The sequence below is a fragment of the Lethenteron reissneri genome, chromosome 33 (genome assembly GCF_015708825.2).
Source record: "Lethenteron reissneri isolate LAM-NWPU_2019-01 chromosome 33, ASM1570882v1, whole genome shotgun sequence".
NCBI lineage: Eukaryota > Metazoa > Chordata > Hyperoartia > Petromyzontiformes > Petromyzontidae > Lethenteron > Lethenteron reissneri.
Genome location: NC_083811.1, coordinates 15,724,141 through 15,747,365, shown reverse-complemented (window position 1 = coordinate 15,747,365; position 23,225 = coordinate 15,724,141). Strand labels below are relative to the sequence as shown.

Below are 23,225 nucleotides of genomic sequence, written 5' to 3'. Positions count from 1 at the left end.
CTCACTTTAGGCAAATTATAATTTGGTTGATTATGACATGTAGTTAACTCTCAATTGATAATGTTAAATGAAGGTGGCTTTCAGGTACATAAGTAATGTTAGAAGTTAAAACTGAAATACAAACGAGTTATATTGGCAGTGGAGAACAGGCAGAGTGGTGAGTAGAAGCACGTAAGATGAGAGTGTGAGGAGAGAGAAAGCAAGAGGTGGCCCATAGAATAAGTGAGACGTGAGTGGTAGAATTTAGTCAGCACAACAGTACTTGTTCCAAGGTCGAGAATCAATAAGAAAGAGAGGCTGTGTGGGAATTGAGAGGGAATGGTTTCACAAATGTGGTCTCGAAAAAAGACTAATGCACTTGTGCAAAGGGGCCTGAAACATTTGTAACTGAGAGTGTTTAAGTTTAAATGCTAAAGTTTATTTCGTTGAATCAGGTGAGAACTGTAGAGACCAAGAGATGAGTCTCAGTTGCAAGAGGGACCTGTGTCACAAAAACGACAAAACAAAATAAAGCAGAGCAGTAAAGTAAAATTTGGCTCAGGTAGATTATTTTTAGACTGATCAAATTACAAATTCAAAATTAAATAACAGGAATATGAAACAATGAACGGCTACATGGTGCTTTCAGTAAATGTGTAAACATAAAGAATGTATGTGATGTCCAACTTCAAGGAAAGTTATAAAGAATGTACGGCTTTGCATTAAATTGTGATTTAGAAAAAAAAATGGTTTCCTTCTTCATGTCATGATTGCTGTGTTCTAGGTTTTTATAACACATTCCTGCGGAGGGAGTTGGTAGGAACGTTGGGTTGCTCGGTCAATGGCCAGAGTCAACAGCTGCGTGGTGTATTCCGCAAATATGGCCGACTGTGAGGGCGGGCACAAGCCCGCGTGAGTAGGTTAAACGTTGAGTTTTATAAGGGCACCACGGGGTGACCAGCTCCTCCCCACCCAGCCCCACCCCTCCCACCCCTCCCACCCCCCACCCAGCCCTACCCTCCCCACCCAGCCCCTCCCCTCTCCACCCTCCCCTCCCCACCCCACTCTGCCCCTCCCCACCCAGCCCCTCCCCACCCAGCCCCTCCCCACCCTCCCCTCTCCACCCAGCCCCACCCCTCCCATTTTTCGATGCACGACGGATGGACACAAAAATACCGTGGGCTGGTGGAAACAGGTGGTTCCTACCAGTATTAGACTTATATAATATATTGGATGTCTCCTTGTAGTAAACCTCTTTTTTATTAATTGTGTAGCTTCATCCATGCACTGTAGATGTAGTGGCTATTTCTCAGTATTTATTTTTGCTCATATAGCATTGTCCCTTTCCCCCCTTCTTTTTGAGTATTCGTACGATACAAGAATGTACAATCACACGAAGTGCAAGCACACATGAACACACCAAAATATACACAGATACAGATGCAGTGACGCATGCATGACAAGGATAGCAAGGTCATGACTCAATGTCTTTATAGGCAGCAGTATCTATTACAGACAATTGAACACATAACCTTAGTATCCTTTTAACCAACTCCAGTCATGCTGAGTAAAACATTCAAGATTCATTAAAAAGTAATGATTTCAAGATGTGGCATTTCCGTAGTTTGTATGCAAATGCAAGCAGTATGGGAGAGTTTCTGTAAAAAGCAATACATAACATGATGGTTATGATTACATATGTTTTGCTTGTGTGAAGGTCAGCGTACGGCATGGGCAGAAAACATTTAAATCTCAAAACTCATTTTCAAGATGGTTCGCCTTAGGATTTTTGGGCAGTTTCGTAATGCTTGCGGAAAAAAACAGTCCCATCCAGAGAAAACTATACTCATTGAGGATAACACTCACGAACTAGTTTAGAAAACTTGCTATGCTGCCAACTATAGGTCACCTCGAATATTCCTGCAGGTGGGTGACACACAAAGATGAGGTCCACGCAATTCACCAACCCAGTCTCAACAGCACCAGACAGTAGGCATTCACTGCTGCGCGGTTGCAGATTTGGAGGACACATTGCAGGATTGTGTCCGGCACCTCCGCAGCAACACGCGGCGTGTGTACGGCTGACTGCATTGCAGTACTCAATGGAAAACACAGCGTTCGTTGCATTGCAGTGAATGAAAACGTTTTTTAAACATAGCAAAGTTCGATGGCGTAGCGTGGTTGGCTTGGGGCCCATAGGACCCGATTGGACCCCTATTCATCACTATTAATCAGCTTAACTTCCGCCCCTGACTCCACACACCGCCCCCCCTGCATCCTAAAGGATGTTATTAGTCAGCTTAACTCAGCTTAACTACTAATCAGCTTAACACCCCCCCCCCCCCGACTCCACACCGGCCCCCCTGCATCCCAAAAGGATGTTACTAATCAGCTTAACTCAGCTTAACTATGAATCGGCTTAACTTCCGCCCCCAAGTCCACACACGCCCCCCCCCTCCCCTGCATCCCAAAAGGATGTTACTAATCAGCTTAACTCAGCTTAACTATTAATCGGCTTAACTTCCGCCCCCAAGTCCACACACTGTCCTAAAAGGATGTTATTAATCAGCTTAACTCAGCTTAACCCCCCCCGACTCCGGACGGCGTCCCCCCCCTGCATCCCTCCTCCCAGGCTCCTCCCCTCCTTTTACCCTATATAATCCCTTGTCACAAATAGCTCTCTCTATTCACTACAGTAATTTTGCTGTGGCTGTTCCACCTAATGACGGAAACTTGTGTTGCCTCCGAAACGTCGTGATTTAATTTAGTTATTTTCATATTCTTGGTTCTTTCGGTAAAGTCACGTAGAAGGGAAATAATTAAATAATAAAAATTCAACATTTTAAAATAAATCTCACAACGTTTCGGCTACAACGCAAGCATCCGTCCTCCGGTGAAGAACAGGTCTGTCGGAAAGACAGCGTCTGAATGAAACACCACCAGGTTTGGAGCGTATATTTAAGCTGGGTTGGAGGGGGAAGAGCGCCTTGGCAAAATAATTTGCATATCGAGAGGAATTTAGCATATTTATCTTGATATGGAATTTAGCATATTTCTCTTGATATGCAAATTATTTTGTCAAGGCGCTCTCCACCCTCCAACCCAGCTTAAATATACGCTCCAAGCCTGGTGGTGTTTCATTCAGACGCTGTCTTTCCGACAGACCTGTTCTTCACCTGAGGACGGCTGCTTGCGTTGTGGCCGAAACGTCGTGAGAATTATTTTATGATGTTTTATTTTTATTATTTTATTATTTCCCTTCTACGTGACTTTACCGAAAGAACCAAGAAGATGAATCCCTGCAGTCACGAAAGCTTTAAATCGAAATTTAGTTATTTTCATTTTCATTTTATTTTTTATTATTACTTTTATTTTTCATCTACGTGACTTTACCGAAAGAACCAAAGAGTATGGCTTTGTTTGCATTACTTTTTTCGGTTTTGGCAGTGGAAACAGCGCTTTTGCAGACTAAGTGATTTTTACTTATTTTAAAACTTGTAAATTAACTTGATTAACAGTTATTTCGGTTAACACTACTTTTCGTAGAACGGATTAAAAACGTTAACCGAGGCACTACTGTGTTTCCTCCCTCTGCATAGCCTGGCATCAGGGCCCCCTCTGGCCTTTGGGGACTCGGTTGAGTTGCACCTCTTGCGCACTTGATATCTACGCCACTGCTATAGTTCATTATTTATCATCTTGCTCACTCTGGCTTTGAGCTGGTCAAATCTTCGTTTGCCAGAGAAGAAAATCCTTTTCATACTTGGCTTAAAAACAGTTGACTTCACACAAACGGTGTGCTCTCACTAAGTGGAATGGAATTTACAAATCCAAGGGATGATGAAGGTGATAATGGATATAGGCGGGGTGGGGGGGGGGTATTTCTAACTAGCCAAGTGGCTCTGGGAGAGCGAGCGACCCTCTATCGGATGGGTGCGAGTTTTTTGGGGCCGATTAAATGGATACGACTTTGTGAGGAAGTCAACAGCGGCTGTCTTGTGGAGAGTGTTGCCTCCGCCATAGGAATGTGGAACTTCCGCTGCTGGCTTTTTGAAATGAGAAACACCTCAATACGCTGTTAAGCAGGTAATGTTCAATGTATGCATGAATATGGGCCGTGGGCATCATGGATTGTAGCCTGATTGGCCAGCATTGTAGGTGGAATTTACTCACGGGAATTGTGATTGTGAGTGGATTGCCTTTGGACTTGAGTGACAAACGGTCTCTCTTAGACCGATGGTATGCAAGAAATGTCACCTGGAACTTTTTTTTGCAGCTGAAAAGCGTTAACATTGCAACCTTCTGCAAACAGAAATCGTGTTATTGATTGCTGGGTTGATTCTCACCTGGTTATAAACCCACCCACCTTAATACAGTCGTTTTATTTAATGCCACTTTATGACCAGTATTGTGCCAGGGTTGCCATCTGTTCGGGTTTGGCCCAGTGCAGTCCAGGAATTGGCATCTGTGTTCGGGTGGCAGGAATTGACTCCCACCGAGATCTGGCACTGGTAGTGAACTTTGTTACGACGTACTGTACAGTAGGTTTGATATACCTAGGCTGACTGGGAAATATACGTCCGAGTTTGTTCTGTGTAAAAGATGGCAACCCTCTATTGTACTGAGATCTGTTTTTTTTACTCATTGTTGTTACAATATGGCATGTTCAAAAGCATGCTCAAATAAGGTTGAATGGTCGCATTGTATTTTGGTTTCATCTTTCAGCCTTCAGGCCTTAAAATACCAGATATGAAGCAAAAGAGGATGCGGGTACTGCAGATCCTGACCTTGATGGATAGCTGGATTCTCTTTTTCTAGATAGAGCTGTTGAGGGCATCCCTTGGCCATCTCCTGCAATGAGATCACAGCATGACGCAGCTGGACCCAGCCAGGCTGTTGGAGTTGGGGAAGTGGGTCATCCCTTCAGCATTTTCTGCTTCTACTGCAGGTATAGTGGAAGTCATATAAAGTACGGGGGAGATTATCTGTCCCTTATTTTCCATGCAAATATAAATCTTCATTCAAATGGCCATACTTCCTCTGTACAGCCTTGCTGTAAAGGTACTGTATCTGATTTCGGGATGGAGTGAAGCATTGTCTATTCCGAAGGAACGATTCATAACTGTTAACTTTCCATATCACATGTGTTGGATGTATGTTTAAAAATTGTTCATATTGGTTTCTATTCACATATTTGTTTTCCTTTTATTGTTACACATGTATAATAAGTACATCTCTTTCCTGCCCAGTTTATTTTCCATCAGTGAGCCTTTACAAAATCAATGTATGTGGTTACAACTCACATAATTCCATGTATATATAATTTACATTATGGAAAATATTTGTTAGATATTAATATCAGGATGCTTACCACCGAAGTTTAATCTGGAAGATTATTTATTTATTATGATGTAATGACTGCTTATTTCTAAATGTGTTATGACATATAGGCTGCGGGGACAGTGAATGAATAGTATTCTATACAATATAATTCAGTCGGCTGCAGTATATTGTGTCTGTAGTGGCTACCAGGATCATGCAAACATACATGGACGGGAATAGTGTATCCAGGACACTGAGGTTGTTTTTATCTCCGAGCTCAGAAATTGCTCACGTACGTATGAGCTTTTTTCGCACCGTACGTAGCCAACCTTTGATTACATCAAGTAGAGCAGTGCCACTTATAATTTACCATTGATGGGTGTGAGTTGAATGTTGAGGGTTTAAAAAAAAGGTTTTAGTGAGCCTCTTGTTACTTCTCTTGACGTCTTGAGTACTCTTACCCTATAGTCGCCAGTGATGTACACAATGGAACTGTGAATATTTGCGGTTGTTTCGCTGCTATGTTTTTGTACGGTCAAAACATTTCCTAAAAACACGTTGAATGAGGGCAACATTACACAAATTCTTCAGTGTAATTAACATACCTTTTCAAGTAATTTCGAAATTAAATATATCAATTACCATACACTAAATTCTTATTGATTTAGCGTGCATTGCTACAATTGATTTGCATTCCTAATGAATAATTAACAGCGCAAATATTAATCTATGGTACATTTGATTAACGCACTGTATTGTTTAAGGGTCGCGAGTTATTTACAGTTTGGATTGGAAGTGAATTGCACGTGGTGACCGCATGACTAGCATGGTGAAGTATGGTCAACCCCCGGTGAGAAGGTCCTTATCCAGCAGTAGATTGACAAAAGGGCTGTACTTATGTAGTGCTGAACTTTACGCAAACAACTTCTTCTTTTTCTGTCGTCACTTTTATTACAAACACTTCACATTCAACACCCGTAACTTCGGCGTGATTATCCACCTCCGCCGTTCGCTCGCTGCACTCCGCTCGCCTCGCTCGCTCCGCTTCCTCCGCCTCGCCGTGTCTCTCCCCGACTGTCCTCTCTCTCTGCTCCGACTGACTGCTCTGATTGTCTCTCTCTCGGTGTCTCCATCTCACTCTGCTTTGTTCCACTCTTCTCTGCTTCACTCTGCTCTATCTCACTCTGCTCTGTCTCATATCTTCTCTCATTCCCTGTTCCACTGCTAGCCTGTTTTATCTCTCATATCTTCTTCTCGTTCCCTGTTCCACTGCTAGCCTATTCTATCTCTCGTATCTTCTTCTTGTTCCTGCTCCACTGCTTCTCCCCGACCATCTCTGTCCAGCTCTCAGCAACATCTCCCCGTCCCTCTCTCATGCTCCCGTATATATCCCCGTCCTCATTAATTACCAATTAATTAAGCGGCGTCCCCCCCCTCCCCCGACGCCCCGCGCCCGCGGCCCCCGCTGCCACCTGCTCCCATCTCCAGACTTGCTGGCGTCACCCTGCACCTGCTACATCCACCATCCAATCACCGCCACGCACCACTTTATGGACCGTCTCCCGGCCGTTATCCTCCCAGCAACACCTGTTTGCCGTGACGCGACCCCACTGTCCATAAAATAATTAGCCGTCCCGGCTACGCACAAGCAACACAACGCCTCGATCAGTGGACAGGTGAATACGTGCAACAATCAACAACACAACCAACCAAGGGTCCAACCAACAATGGCGTCCCACAATAACAACTTCTGTGTAATATTGCAGTCGTATCTTCAACGGAGAGTCCTTCCTCGAGAGCGGGTTCCAATAGCCGTCAATCACCCCTGAATGGGCAGACAGGGGACAAGGGTGGGGAACGCTCCCTCATTGACACGGAGCTGCATCCCGCCCTCGATGCGTGCCCACCCTCGTGACAGGGATCATCAGCTGGTGTGATTGCATCCCGCTCCCGTGTGTCTCGGGGCGGCTCCCGAGGTTGCGTCTGGCCAACTGGCTCACGGCCAGAGAACCTGCCAGAAAGCCTCTTCCGAGTCAATAGTGGCGGTCCTGCAGGCACACGGGGGCAGACTGCTGAGGCGCGTTCACATGCAACCATACCACAGGTTCGTCAGACACATCCAATACAGGCCGCTCCGGGATGGGAGATGACACATCATATGGAGGCACAAATGTCTTAAGACGCGACGGGTGAACATGCCATAGGCGCCGGCCGCAGCGAATTCATACCGATCTAGCTGCCGAAGCACGGCATCATGGCTGGAACACAGAAGTCCGACCAGTGGAGGTGGGCTGCAGAGGTTTTGTGGCAACATCTACAACCAGACTGCTTAGAGACCTGGGAATTAAGGGCCAGAGCCAGCGTTCGGCAATCAGAGCTGTATCAGAGGCGGCAGAAGGCAGCAGTCAGTGGCTCTGGATGAAGAGGAAAGACCCCCAACGGAGGTATGCAGTCAACAATGCTTGACTCAGGGAGGAGGACACCCCTGCCATGCATAGTCCCATGGGATGTTGGCTATCAACAACAAGGCAACTCCTATGACTAATTGGGAATGGGACGCAAGCGTAGGATTGATCACCCTGTCGCTGGCCGCCTTTTGGGAGGGTGTATAGTATGAAAGGCCGAAACACCCTAGGAACCAAAGGTTCACTACTGACGATGCGCTCCCCAAATTTCACCAGGCTCACTGTTCATGAACTCTTGGAAGTGCTTGCACAAAGGATAGTAATATCTCATCCTGTGTTCTTTGGAATCATACACTCTAGTCCAGACGAGATTCTACAATCTCAACGGGACCTTGCCAGGGTCGATGGAACTTCAGAGATGTGCCCACTGGCACCATAGGGCAGTGCAGCCAAACCCTGTCCCCCACATGCCAGGGCTCTTGCGGAGACTGTGTGCCATGCAGGCGTTTATTGGCAGCCTGCCGTCTCGCGGTGTTACCCAACGAGGCCTCTCTAGCCTCCTTAAGATGGTCTAATGCCACCTGCATGGGGGCAGGTACCGCCGACGACTTCCGCCGCACTTGCACGCCCAACCTGACCAGGGCTGGGGCCTCTGGTTCCCGACCGTACATTAAATAGAATGGCGAATACCCCGTCGAGGCATTGAACAAGTGCCATCACATTCGACGAACCCAGCCCAGCTCCCAAAACACGATGCACTCACGCACCTCATACAACATTTCCGTGCGACTCGTCCAAATGAGTGGTTACAGGGTGATGCGGCGCGGATGAGTGATGTGGAGGAAACGGCCGTGTATTGAATGTGTCACGACTTGCCTGTGAACCTCGGAACGGGGGAAATCCATGGTTGTAGTCGTCCGGCGCTCTTGAAAAAGTGCCCTTGCGTCGCCAGCAGTCACAAGCGAGATGCCCTCACCGTCCGCACTTATAGCATGCACGAAGAGCGCCACCTCCATACCCCCCGGGGCGGCAGGGCGGGTTCGCAAGCGGCTGACCTCTCGCTGCTGTAACCGGTCGCGGCTCCTCCACCTCCTCTGGGCACCCGGACACGCTGGCGCACATCACCAGAGGCTGCGCCACTGCTGCCATCGTCGCGGAGATCCAGGTTAGTTTGGATGTTCCTTGCTATCTGCAAATACGACATGCCGTCGTCGCTGTTGCTGGGAAGCGAAAGGACAACCCGCAGCTCTTTTGCCATCAGCAGCAGCTTCTCCTGGGCCAGAGAGTCAAGAGTGGCTCGGTCCATCGCCGGGTAAGCCGCCTGGCCGAGGGCCAACAGTGCGCTGCGGTAAGCGAGGGGAGACTTCGTGTCCTCCCACTTCCTTAACTGAAATTTTCGCTTGGCGACTGACCGAGGCTCATATATGGCCTGCATTGCCGCGAATGCCCCCGCCAGCGATGAGCAGTCGTTAGCAGGGATGCCGTAGAACGCCGCCAGCGCGTCGTCATCCAGGGCCATCGGCAGGGTCCGTAGTGCATCGCTCTCCGCCCAGTCGAGCGATTGATACACCGCTCGGAAGCGGCGTGTAAATGCTGCCCAGATGCCGACCCTGGCCTCGAAGTGCTCCATATGTAGCCGGCCCCGTGAACCCGGGGGTGGCGACCCCGGCGCCCCAGCGGCGTCCGGCTCCATTCGCGGTGTGGTGGAGTCGCGGCCGTGTCGTCAGCCACCACCGGTGGCGCAGGAGCAGGCAGGGATTGGCCCGACAGCGTCAGCGATGCCAGTTCCGTCGCTGTTAAGAGCCGGGCTTGGGGTCTCGGCACCGCCTGGTCCGCCCTCCTGCGCCGAAGGCACCCGGTGGTCCAGGTCCGCCAGGGGAGCGGCAACCTCTTGCCCCGATGCGGGCACCACGTCCCCATCGCTGCTGTCGCCCGACGATTTCTTCGACATGTCGGCGTGGTTCAGCAGTCACTTCCGACACCAAATGTAGTGCTGAACTTTACGCAGACAACTTATTTTTCCGTCGTCACTTTTATTACAAACTCTTCACATTCAAGACCTGTAACTTCGCCGCGATTGTCCGCTCGCCGCGATTGTCCGCTCGCCGCGATTGTCCGCTCGCCGCGCTCCGTCTCATATCTTCTCTCGTTCCCTGTTCCACTGCTAGCCTGTTCTATCTCTCATATCTTCTTCTCGTTACCTGTTCCACTGCTAGCCTGTTCTATCTCTCATATCTTCTTCTCGTTCCCTGTTCCACTGCTAGCCTATTCTATCACTCGTATCTTCTTCTTGTTTCTGCTCCACTGCTTCTCCCCGACCATCTCCGTCCAGCTCCCAGCAACAACTCCCCGGCCCTCTCTCACGCTCCCGTATATATCCCCGTCCTCATTAATCACCAATTAATTAAGCGGCGTCCCCCCCCCCCGACGCCCCGCGCCCGCGGCCCCCGTCGCCACCTGCTCCCATCTCCAGACTTGCTGGCGCCACCCTGCACCTGCTACATCCACCATCCAATCACCGCCACGCATCTTACAACCACTTAATGGACCATCTCCCTCCGGCCGTTATCCTCCCAGCAACACCTGTTTGCCCTGATGCGACCCCACTGTCCATAACACACACGTGTTTCCAATTCCCCCTCTTGGCGCGAGTTAATCCACTACACTTAAACACACTGCCACCAATGCTGTTAATGGTACCACATCTTTCCATCACATCTGCAAATTCCCATGACCATCAACAACACACAATGCTGGTTCAGTGTGGTTTTCGTCAGTGGTTCAGTCTCTTGGTTTCTAACCTCTGGGTGCAATCTGCATTGCCTTTTTTGGCAGCATGGTCTGCTAACTCAGTTTTACAGCCACAAACAGCACACAGATTCAGATCTTGATAACGGTGTGATGTTGGTGTTTCATGGAAACCTATCAGTGCTGTATACGTTTGTGGTCTCTGTGGTTGCGCTGATAGGATATAGGTGGAAGCCACTCTCCAATCTTGCGGGTGAGAAAGTGGAGTGGTGGCATAGTGATTAGCTAACGAGGGATATCAGGGATGAACGATGTTTAAATCCAGTGCTGGATGCCTTCTTCTTCCCCAATGCACACTGACCACTGTTGTCATATATGGCCAAACAATCCCCCAAGACTGACACGGCATAGAAAGGCCACCTTCATTTATAGTGGATTGACAAAAGGACCGATATCATTCAGTTTGTGGCAAGAAACAGTTTCCACATAACAGCCAACTTTGACTTTCAAAAACATTTCAGTTTTTTTTGTATGAGTTTAGAGCAGTGCTTCTCAAACTCGTTCATTCCAAGAAACTTACTTGCCAAGAAATTCACTTTCCAAGAAACTCACTTTCTGAGCTGGCTCGATCGTCGCGCGCACGCTTTTTCCCCAACTGCGCATGGAGTGACCAAGGGAGGAGTTGAGAGGGCCTTGGGAGAGCCGGCACAGGGTCGGCACTCATGGCTGTCTACTGTCCTAAGTTCACGGCAACAATGGAGCACGGTGGGTGGTCTGGGGTGGGGGAGGTGTGGGGGTGTTGGGTGTGGAAGGTGTGGGCGGTGTATGATGGGGGGTGCGAAGCACTGGTCTAGAGGACGATGCGGTGAAATATTTTTTAATTGTTTAAGCTGATACATTAAAATTATTTTGATCCATGCCCTCATTCTAATATACTTGTAAATAATGTGACACATGTATTGCACGACTCCTTATACATACAAAAATGTTGATTATTGAATGATTTTAGGAGTCCATGGTAACTATTTTCAGGTGACTCATCTTATCCGTGAAAAAACCAGATAATCAGAAGATGTGTATGTAGGTGTAGTATAATAATTTATTGTAGTAGTGTGGGAAAGTGTAGAGGTGTGGTGTATGGTGCTTGACCTTCAGCAGAATACAGATGGTGAAAGCGGCAACAATTGGCATCCTCCTCACAATTGTCGTAATTATAATCTTCATCATCTTGTCACTGTCATCCTTTTATCGTACACTCCTGCTACATAAATCCACGGAGCACTCCGTATGTACCTTCCACCATAGGCTATCATATTTTTTTAGCAACGCGTTCCGCACAAGCTCACGTCTCTCAACAGTCAGTGTGGCGTCTAAACTTACGCATGTTCTCCGATCACCGTGTTTCTTGTCTCTTCAGTGTAATTTCAAAATGCACCTCTCTGTCCTTATATCGCACACTTCAGATTTTGTTCAATTGTCATCGTCAATATTAGCTGAAAAAATACAACAATGTAACTGGTATTTGCTGGAAAATCACCTGCAAGTGACGAAATTGGGATTACACAAAAGCTGCATCACCCCCTCCCGCAACAATGTTGCAGGACCCTCCTGATACAGGAGCTTGGGAATCAGTGAGGCTTTCTTGGATAATAAACATAACAATAAATAAATGAACATATTTATGATTTGTATTTCATAGCCGGTAGTACGCATTCCTAAAAAATAATACTTCCAAGGACAACCGCATGTTGCTGGGTGTTATAGAATCATTCATATGCATGTCTTTTTTACCTTGTTAACAGCAGCAGTAGCAGCACCATCAGTAGCAGCACCAGCGTTGTGTTTAATTATTTCTGTGTCATTATTATCAGACGCAGCAGAAACCGTCATGACTCTATTATCGTCAACGAAAACCATATAATTATTATCAGCAGCAGCATTTGCTGCAGTCGGGTGCTGTGATTCAGCACTTTTGGGCCCAGCAAGGGCTGGTGGTGGTTCACGCAGATCTATGGAGCCTCCAAACCCTCTCGACTCTGAGATGGTGAGGAGACGATGGCAGCACAGCAAGCGGGTACTTGAACACGTCTCTGCAAAGCACTGAGCGTTATCGTCTATTGCATGTGTGAGTTTTGTCATGGACTCCAGTGTCCACCTACGTAAAAAATACTCAATGAAACACGCTTGGGAGTCGGTGAAGAATTACTGGATAAATCACGTGATCATCATCAGTGGCAATAAAAACAATGACTTGCTCATCATTATTATTGTTCTTTTGGTAAAGTCCATGGGATGGAAGGTGTGGTGGAAGCCAGGCATTCAGGTCGACATTCACCCTCTTATTCATCACGGGTAATTGGAAAAATGTAAGTGCCCAACAGAACCACTGATACGAAATGTCTCTTATCTGAGTAGAACACGTATAATAGTAAGACTCGAACCACGGATAATGGAAGCTCTTCACATGAATTACAGAGCAAAAAATAATACGTTTCAGTTGATGAGGTTGCAGATGAGTTTCAGTACATTAATGCAGTCCGAACTGCATACATCTTTACAATTACAGGGTTTTCAATTATCTTAAAGTACATTGCGGTACATCATACATGAGCAAAATGTAGGTATCAGGGTATAACTGGTGACATGGTTGGAGCAGTAGAGGACTCAAGGATGACGAGAGACTGTCAACAAGGGTGGACTTGAAATGGGTAGCAGGAATTTGTACCGGGCAATTCCTACACAAGCCAAGTGTAATATTTTGGACATGTGGGATTATTATTACGTAGAAATTAAGTATAAGCATCACCTTCAGGTTATTATCCAAATCATATGATGAAAGCAACACAAGGAATGTACCTGTGTGCAGCATTGTTATGGGTGGAGGCAGGATTGCGCGGTGCTGAGAAGCCTGATTCATCTGCTACACGGAGGGAGGTGCAGCAGCAGCAGCAGCAGCAACAGAGAGCCTTGTTGAGCGACCTGAGCTGAGAGTGAGTGTCCGCAAGCCTCCACAGCACCGCATGCTGAGAGCCACTGGTTGGGGCACGACATCCACTGGCACCACCAGGTGATAAGAGGCGGTTAACACAGGGGGCTCGATGTCTGCAGTGGCCCAGGGAGGCTCTTGAGATCACGGCCACCACTGTGACACACGTGCTTGAGTGGCATGTTGTGAAAGGTGACATGCAGAGAAAAACAAGCAGTGTAGAAAGTGTAAGCAAGGTCACCCCACAAACCTCGTGGGCCACATATAAGCTGTGAGTTTATGTTTTTTTCCCTCTCAAAACTAGATGTAATTAATTTATCTTTAAATAAAAAAAAGCAATTATCTGATTAGACTATTAATAATAATTTTAAAAACGTATATAGTATGATGCTTTGACTGTTGAGGGCTCTGGATGTGGAGCCAGGTAAAAGTAGCTGGAGCTGGAGCGGCCGAGTGGAGCGGCTCTTGAGCTGGAGCCAGCAAAGCCGGGTGGGGCACTGCCAACTCGAGTACCCAACAAGCACACGTTTTGGAACCACTGCAATAGATACAAAAAAATCCGACAATATGTTTCCTTCATATATCTGTTCATCAACATACAACATACAATATAGTATTTGTTTACTCTTCCCGTCAACCACAAGGCTTTCTGGGAATGCATATTGTCGGTAGCATTGGCTTAATGCAAGCAAATTCTGGACTGCTTTTGACATACATAATCAGTCAGGCTGACTTGAACCAATTGTGGGCTTCCATAAAGGTATCGTCTATTATTAAAGGGTTATAATAAGGCAGCAGTTTCAACTGCATGGTGGGAATTTTCACTCTTTACTGTATTCCTTACGTTTCATACTTTAGTATTTTTATTGCTAGGTGGTCAGGTAGCCTGCAGCAAAATGGAGTACTTACAAGAGAAACAAAACATGTCATTTTGTATGCAAAGTTTTAAAGTATTTTCCCTGTGAAATGGGAATTCCAAAGATTGTTTTTCCCAACGCCAACAGAATCTCGGAGCATTTTGCGCCAGCACTATCATTTTCAGAACCCGGGGTGCGTTGATATGGAACAGGGCAGCAGGGGTTGGCAACCAAATTAACAAAAAGAGACATTTTTTTAGGATTCGGTAAAAACAAAAGCATACTCTATTTGAAGAGCCGCAATGTACGTGGTGAAAACGAGACGGTGGTGGTCCTTAATAAATAAGGCACAAAGCAATCCTTAAATAGTTGCATTGTGGCTCCGGAGAAGTGGGTTGCAGACACCTGAACTAGGGTCACCATCCTTTCCAAAGACTAAACCCGGACAATTTCTTAGACGAGGTCTATCAACAACCGTGCGGTAAACAGTAATCAAGTTCAGCACAGTGCCGGTACCAGATCTCGACAAAAATCGCTTCCTGCCACCCAAACACAGACGCCGATTTCTCTCCAGGTGAAACCCGCACAAGTGGCGACCCTAACATGAAATCACCTGTTGCCTCTCAAGCAGCGATCATATCTGTTGAAGCAGCTGTGAAGCATATTCTACAAAGGTGATGAAAAATAAGAATACGTTTGACCCTTTCTGGCAATAAAACAGGTGTTAAGATGTTCAAGCACAAAATATATATATCCTTTGCAAGGCATGACGTCTGAATTAACCACACATACTTGTGGCAAAACATGAAAACAAACATGCTCTGATAATATATGCATTGTCTTTGAAACTGATTGGCCTACACCACAGACAGCCATCTTTATGGCCTTTGTCTCACCCACCAGTGTTAGACGAGAGAACACCAAAAATTATGAAAAATAGGTTTATTTTTCATAATTTCATAGCCACAAAGGTGGCTTGGCACATTTCACAATAAACTTATGTAAGAATCTCAAAATGCATCCTTATTGTAAGCAGTCGATTATGAACACCCCAGGGAATGTTGCATTCTGTGTAACAAAACAGCAACACAGTACAATGTTTATCATGTTTTTAAAAAATGTCTTATTGACAGTTTACAAACAAGTTACATCATGTCTAAATGCTGTTTCCTCAAGTAAGGCATGTAACAAAACAAGTGTTTGCCTTCTCAAGGGATAAATGGTGACAAAATAGGCAGTCTCAGTTAACAAAACGAACGTAGCGTTTGTATGTTCCATGCAGCGAAATTTGATTAATTCAAGAAGGAACATATCACTTTAATTAGATTTACAGAAAATCTACTTGAATCTCTCAGATTCTCCATTCCCACTGTTCACAACAAATACTTTTTCTACTCCAACAAGGTCGGGGGGGGATGTATGAATTAATTGTTTATATGTAAACCATATTCTTAGGTGTTTTCGGTAAAGTCACGTAGGTAAAACATCAAAATTAATAAAATAATAAAATAAAATAAAGATCACGACGTTTCGGAGGCAACACAAGACTTGTGTTGCCTCCGAAACGTCGTGATCTTTATTTGTGTTGCCTCCGAAACGTCGTGATCTTTATTTTATTTTATTTAATTATTTTATTAATTTTGATGTTTTACCTACGTGACTTTACCGAAAACACCTAAGAATATGATTCCTTGCAGTCACGAAAGCTTCAAGTCTAGAATTAATGCCCTCTACGGGGAGGAATTCCACCTATCTGTTAGAGTTTTTAACAGACAACGACACAAGAAGTCACAGCTTCTCGAGACGCTGGCCTTCCTCAAGAGATGCCGAGATAACAAGACGGAGACTTGTGTTGCCTCCGAAACGTCGTGATCTTTATTTTATTTTATTAATTTTGATGTTTTACCTACGTGACTTTACCGAAAACACCTAAGAATATGATTCCTTGCAGTCACGAAAGCTTCAAGTCTAGAATTATATGTAAACCGTCTAGCGAGTATCATTCATATTGTATATAAAACATTTTCGTGGGATTCCATTCGTGCGTCTATTTCATCTTGGGGAGCGCTTCATATTCACCACACTTTGTCTATGAGAGGGAAGCTGTTGTCACCCTGCTTTTTGAACCAAGAGGCAGCGGGGCTGCTCGAGCACACGGCTCCGTGGCACCGACAGCCATTGCCTGTCGGTGCTGTTCACGTTCAGCGTGGTAACGCGTTCACGTTCAGTGTGGCAAGGTGTTCACGTGCTTCTCTCATCAAGCCGCGTGTCTTGCCGCCGTCACGTTTCATGCTTCCATGGGAGGAGTATAAACATGTCTTTCCATTGGAATATATGTAAAAAAAAATAGTATCACGCGCTGATTCTTGCAATCATCAACATGGCGTGCAAGAGATTTAGATCGTGCACGTAAATCCAATGAGTTGAATAGCAAAAGTTGAAAAAGAGATGTGTGATATTCCTATGGTGAGGCAAATTTGTAATTGGTGGAGAGAGGAAAAGCATTCCGTCACAGTCATTGGTGATCATGAATACCCATGAGTGAGCTCTCACCGCAACGAGAACCAGGGTTGTGGAATTGCTGGGTGCTGCTCTCTTGTTCTGTTACAGTCAAAATGTAACTTTTATTTTATATATTTAGTAATAAACTATTCGCCCGCTTAACATATCGCCCTCGGGGAGTGCATAATTTCAGTAACAATACAGGCAACTCTGCACCTGTTTCAACAAACATTGTCTCATCAGCAGTCAGGCTTGCTTCAACCAACGACGGTGAACAAAATATGTTTTTGGCAAGGCCTAGTTCTCAGCAAAACTATACAGTACTTTGCACAAATAATACTTCACGTCGTTTTAAAGAAAATTAGTAACAAAATAAAAAAGCAGACAATAAACCTCCTTTACAGATCTCTTCCTGCACGTAAAACTTTAATTATTTTATACACATCCCATCAGCCACACGTGTGGTATGTCTATTATCTTTTATTTTCATATTACTTTAAATTACAGAAGAGGTTTGTTGTGGCTCCATCGGTGTTTTTGTGGAGTTCGAAGCAGCTTAGGGTGAGATAACCAAATCCAGTGATGAACAATTAAAGAATATATTCTTCCACAGGATGAATGTCAATCAACTGTTTGCCTTTTTGTGAAACATCGCTCAATCCATAATGTTGAATACAAAAAAAATCATTCAGAAAATAATGTTGATTAATTATTGAACAATTCATGAGAATGCAAAATATACAACAACCCTGCAGTCGCAGTGATTTCCAGGCGCTGCTCAGAAAAGCAGCAGAGATTCCACAGGGAAACGGCACCTGCTGCCTCCCGGCATGCATCCTGCCCCAGTGGAGTGGCCCCATTCCACACAGTTCACATGGATTCCTGAACAAGCGAAATCCACCCCTGGGGTTTTAACTCGGGCACACAGCTGTTTGTGCACAGACTTGAAACTATCGGTGTATATCGTGCATGCTGATTCCAGCACCAAAGACAGAGATCCCCCGTAGAGTCTTAAGAGACTATCGGAGCAAGTGCAGTGTGCGAGGAGATATGAAGGCCGGCACGGCACACGAAGGGGGTGGGTGGCCAGCACCGCGTTTGTCCGCCTTTGTCTCCCCAGTGACGATGTTAACACACTGTATCTCACACACAAACATGTGCATTCACACGTTTGTGTACACGTATATATAATTTAGAAATGTATACACGGTCACACTTTAATGGTATATTATATGCATAATACACATTACTTATTATGTTTGTTATTAAGACCCTTATACACATATGTGTTAGAATCATGATTATTGTGTATAATATATACAACATAATTGCATGATATATTGTGTGCATCATATACAAATGCTAATAAACACATGATTAATTGTTAATTATTATTAATAAGGTATTTGTGTAAACTGCGTACAACATGCCATATATATCATCCAATTATGTTGTATGTGTTATACACGAATGCCTTATTGAAAGACGAATGCACGTAAACGTTCTGTGCGTGCAACTTAGGAGTTGCTTTGTGAGAATTGTTCAACTCATCCGTGAATTCAAACAATAATAATCGGTGCATTTATGCTTTGTACGTACGACAATTCAATTTGTTTGGCTGTGCTGGGTGGTGGGAGGGGGTGTTAATGACACAAAAATGGCCACATCATTTACGTGGCCTAACCCAAAAATAAATTACGAATCGTATCAATGGCAGCAAAAACCAACGTGTTAAAGAGTTTTTTTGTGTGTGTCTTGCTTACTTTTTTTTTGTACCCACTTTTGCGTGGAAAAAAAGGCATTCATGTTTAGATGTTTGTCTCGGTGTTTTGTCATCTCGGTCGAGCAGGTCACATTTGTGGAGTGGTCAAATAGAAACGCGGCTTGGATCGTCCGGCCTTGGAAGCAGGTCTTCAAGCACTGTCAGCATGGAGGGAGGAACCATCACCACCACCCCAAACAGGGTGAGCAGTGTGCATCTATTAACCTCTTCCCATAATTATTATTGTCTGTATATAATCGCACTTGATATATATATATTTGGTTACTCGTTTGTTCTCTTTGCTAAATCACATTCTAATTATGCAGTAAGCTTCATGTCCTAAGATGAAGAGATGTACATCGTGAACTCTTGCATGCAGCTAGCGTACACCACCTTGTGTGAAGCTGCCGCCAGGGAACGACTCCTGAAATCACACGAGTAGGGCTCTGTATTCATACTCTGGATAGGGCTCTGTATTCATACTCTGGGCAAACATTGTATATTCCCTGAGAAGAGTGTTCCATTTAGATTAAATAAAAAAACTTGAATTCCCAAGTCCAGAATACTTCTCAACGAAGTGACACCCAGAATTGCACGTGATGGTTTGCCCGTGCAGTCAATGGAAACTGGGCTGCAACCGTTAACTCACTCATCACACTTGAGAACTTGGATTAATCGCAAATGGCTGCTGTCCAGTCTCAAACCCAACATCTCAATGGTGCCAGCCGAGTGCTCTGATGTATCCCTGAGTCTCCCAACTACATGATTACCTTGTGTTCGCGTTTATGCTATGTGTGTTGAACTTCTTTCGCACCGTACATAGCCAACCGTGCTCAACGGAGGGATTTATGCTCACCATGCTATCACTCGGTGCTTTATGATCCTTTTCTTGATTAAGTAGATCTTTCTTATAAAACTACCTTATTTAGTAGAGTGTATCATATATGACTATTACTTTTTGCTATCCACATGCTATTTTTTTTTGAAAATAAAAAAATAGTGGGTAGTAATATAATGTTTGCATTTTGTCTTGAAAACTAATGGTATTTAAATAATTGCCAATGTTTTATTATAAGTCAAAGTAGGTAAAACATGGTGTACTTGATCATCATCATCAGACTTGATCTATCCACTGCTGGATGAAGTCTTCTCCACTCCGACATCATGCCTCCCGATCTTGCTATGCCACATTGCATCTTGCTGGTGCACATGAACTGATGTAATCACTCGATCTCAGCAGCGGTCATCCTCTAGGACATGTATTGTCCTTTGGTTGCCATTCCACAGGCAGTCACATGCATCGACCATCATCCCTTCTCGTGACAAGTCCTGCCCACGTCAACATGACGCCTCTAACTTGCAGTTGTTGTCTAATCCACGCGTTCACTTGCCATGCAAAATATATCCATTATTGCGCCCCCCCCAAAATCCAAAAGTGTATTTTTATACTTTTTGCATTGTGTACAGTCTGGAAGCTACCCACATACCCACATGCTAAATTTCAAGTTTGTTGCATGTTATGAAGTATGCTAAACATTTTTAAAAGACACACGTATTCCCAAATTTCCCTTATATATATGTATTATTGTAAATTACGGCGGGAGACCACTTGACAGGTAGCACACTTTTATTAACACTTATCTTGCCACAATAACACGTGTGGTCACTACAGCTCACGCTACACGTTCCACCCAACACGTGTGGTTACTACGGCTCACGCTACACGTTCCACCCGGCTACACACACACAGGCATTCCAGCCCCGTGGCATCCGGGGGAACCTACAGACCCACCCCAGCTTGGGTATGGGTCACGACCACTGGGTCCCGCGGCCCGGCCCTCACACGGACGTCCGGCCCCGTGTCCCAAGGTCCCGCCTCTGAGCCACACAGGGTCCCGGTCCTTACAAGGACAGCGGGATTAGGGGTCTCAGGGCCCTACCTCTTCCTCCTCCGTCTTCTGTCTTCACTGGTCACGAACTCCTCGAGCGCCCGCGCGCACCGCCTTATATAGCCCTCCGCTCCCGAGGAGACGGAGCCTATGCGGACCGCGATGTGAGCACCCACCCTAGTCGACCAATCACGACGCGCTGCCATACGATCCGTTTTCCCAGCGCGTGTTACCACCACACAACCAATCACCCCGCGCTGCCACACGATCACTCCCTGTCAGCGCGCGTCACCAACACACAGCCAATCACCACCACATAACCCATGACCCCGCGTTGCCCTATGATCCCTCACCGTCAGCGCGCGTCACCGACACACATCCAATCACCACGCGCTGCCACACGATCCCTACTGCCAGTGCGTATCACCACTACATATATATAGATTACCTGAAATACCAAGTGCCGTCTGCTTCACAGTAGGCTATATTCATCGGGCCAATCATTGCCCCCTACTGGTAGACTAATGCCCATTTGCAGGCCAGATGCTGAGTTACTAAAACTACACTTTTATTTGACCAGGTAAGGCCCACTGAGCTATATAGCTCTTTTTCAGAAGTGACCTGGCCACAAAAAATAGCTTAAAGAATTGGCATATGTGGGTATTTATAGCAGCCAAATACTCTAAACGTATGTTTCTAAATGTAGAGGGAAAAACCGGATGATCCGAAGAGAAATCCACACTACCACGGAGAGAGAGACACGCAAACTCCAGATATACAGGTGTCAGGGTCGGGATCGAACGTTCGACCTCATTTATATCAGGCGAGGTAGTTAACATCTTGCCACCATGGCACATTTACTTTGTGCCCGCAGGGACAGCTGCCACTGTGGGTGCCTTTTCAAATGTTTAGGATGTCATGTAAAGCACTCTAAGATGCCCCAATTTATAGGGTGCTGAATCAAAAGCAAGTTCCTATCATGATCTGTTCAAACATTATGCATAGCTTTATGAGAGTGTATCACCTTTCCTGAATCCTCTTCTAACATGTACTTGGTTACTTTGTGAAATCCCACGGAGCAAACGGTATTTTCAGTATGGTTCTCTAAGCTATAAAAATATAACAAGAACAATAACAATAATGGACAAGTACTGCTATTCCCACAACTGATTTGATCATCGGGGCGCCCTTGCTCCACTCCACTGACGTTTTTCGAACTGGATCTTTTTCCCTCTTCCAATTTTTTTCCTTCGACTGCTGCCTGCTGAAGCACTGATTTTCGAGATGATACTGCTGCTGCTCATGACAGAGCCAAACCATTTCATTTCGCTATATTTGTTGGTGTTGAGAGTCATTCGTTCGCCGTACAATTTCAGTTGATCACTTTTGCAGATTCTACATCCATCAGGACCTTATGGGAAAATTTTATTTCAATTGCTTTTAGATGTTTCTCTGTCTCGGCTGTGAGATTCTGAGTTTCATAGCCGTGCATGACAATGGAAACACCTGGAGCCAGTCGAGGATGCAGCAAATGTATCGCGTTGTGTTTTAACATAATTATCCACTCGCTAAATGAATGTTAACCACCTTAATTTTAAAGATGGAAATGGCAAAATGTATATTTTTTTCCTTGTGTTACACAGTTTATATGTACATTAACATTAAATTTCCTGTCATCCGACTCAGACGCCAACGTCCTCGAAGAAGTTGCAAAACTTTGGGAAGCGCTCGCACGCTATCCAGAGGAACCCGAACGCTCCCGTGATGATTCGCGGGTGGCTGCACAAGCAGGTTCAGACACCCACCAGTTATACCTGACATTGCGAAACAACTGCAATCACAGGTACACATGACGTACGTACACGAGAGGAGCAAATCTAACTGAAAAGCTAAACGTGTGCGTTGTTTGTGTTTCGTAGGACAGCACTGGCATGAGGCTGTGGAAGCGACGATGGTTTGTTCTGGCTGATTTCTGTTTGTTCTATTACAAAGGTGAGGCACGTAGAGAGTGGATGTACGTTGCTTCAGTAGGAAGTTACCGGAATGACATGGCCTGCATGCACGAGTGTTGGCAACGGATGATGATGATGATGATGATAAAATGATGAAAATTTATTTAATGATTGAACTTGAATAACATTACTTTATCACCACACAATACAAGTTGAGCAAAACTAATTCCAGGATGGTTGTTCCTGCAATGATGTCACACCTGTTTAAGAAGCTGGATCCGGTTATTCTAACTTCGTGGATTTTATTTTACTTCCTGGATATTGTCCCGATGATTCTCGATGTAGAATGAAGGGTAACTTCATATCTCGTTGCTAAATTTAGTTGTCAGAATTATTCTTCACCTCAACAGTGAGTTGAAACAATTATATACATAATTGACACATTTTTCGATTTAAAGCTTTCGTGACTGCAGGGATTCATCTTCTTGGTTCTTTCGGTAAAGTCACGTAGAAGGGAAGTAATAAAATAATAATAAAAAAATAAAATAAAATAATTCTCACGACGTTTCGGCTACAACGCAAGCAGCCGTCTTCAGGTGAAGAATGAGACACTGCCAAGCTAGGAGCTTATATATAAGCTGGGTAGGAGGTGGAAGAGGAGCACCTTAACAAAATAATGTGCATATCAAGAGGAATTTAGCATATTCATGGGAAATGCGTAGGAGGTGGGCGGGGGGGTTTCAAAGTTATATTATGCCCATGCATTATGCAGGATCAGCAGCACCAAGGGAGGGTGCAGGGAGTAGCATTAACAAAGGAAAAG

At 45.2% G+C, this 23,225-nt stretch overlaps 1 protein-coding gene across 6 annotated transcripts in view; it reads left to right on the top strand.

Annotated features, from left to right (window-relative positions):
- The window catches only part of LOC133350417 (pleckstrin homology domain-containing family A member 7-like), a 60,719-nt gene extending 37,816 nt beyond the window's left edge, over window positions 1–22,903 (top strand). For 2 of the 6 annotated variants that reach the window (XM_061564752.1, XM_061564755.1), the window contains exons 3-6: window positions 4,802–4,927; window positions 18,649–18,763; window positions 22,137–22,241; window positions 22,370–22,903. In XM_061564752.1, coding sequence (XP_061420736.1) covers window positions 4,802–4,927; window positions 18,649–18,763; window positions 22,137–22,241; window positions 22,370–22,555 — 532 coding nt within the window. In that variant the 3' untranslated portion in view covers window positions 22,556–22,903. Of the gene's footprint in view, window positions 1–4,797; window positions 4,928–13,320; window positions 13,445–18,648; window positions 18,764–22,136; window positions 22,242–22,369 lie in introns of all 6 variants that reach the window. The other 4 variants (XM_061564753.1, XM_061564756.1, XR_009756064.1 and 1 more) reach the window with 3 other exon arrangements.
- The last annotated feature ends 322 nt before the right edge of the window (window positions 22,904–23,225 follow it).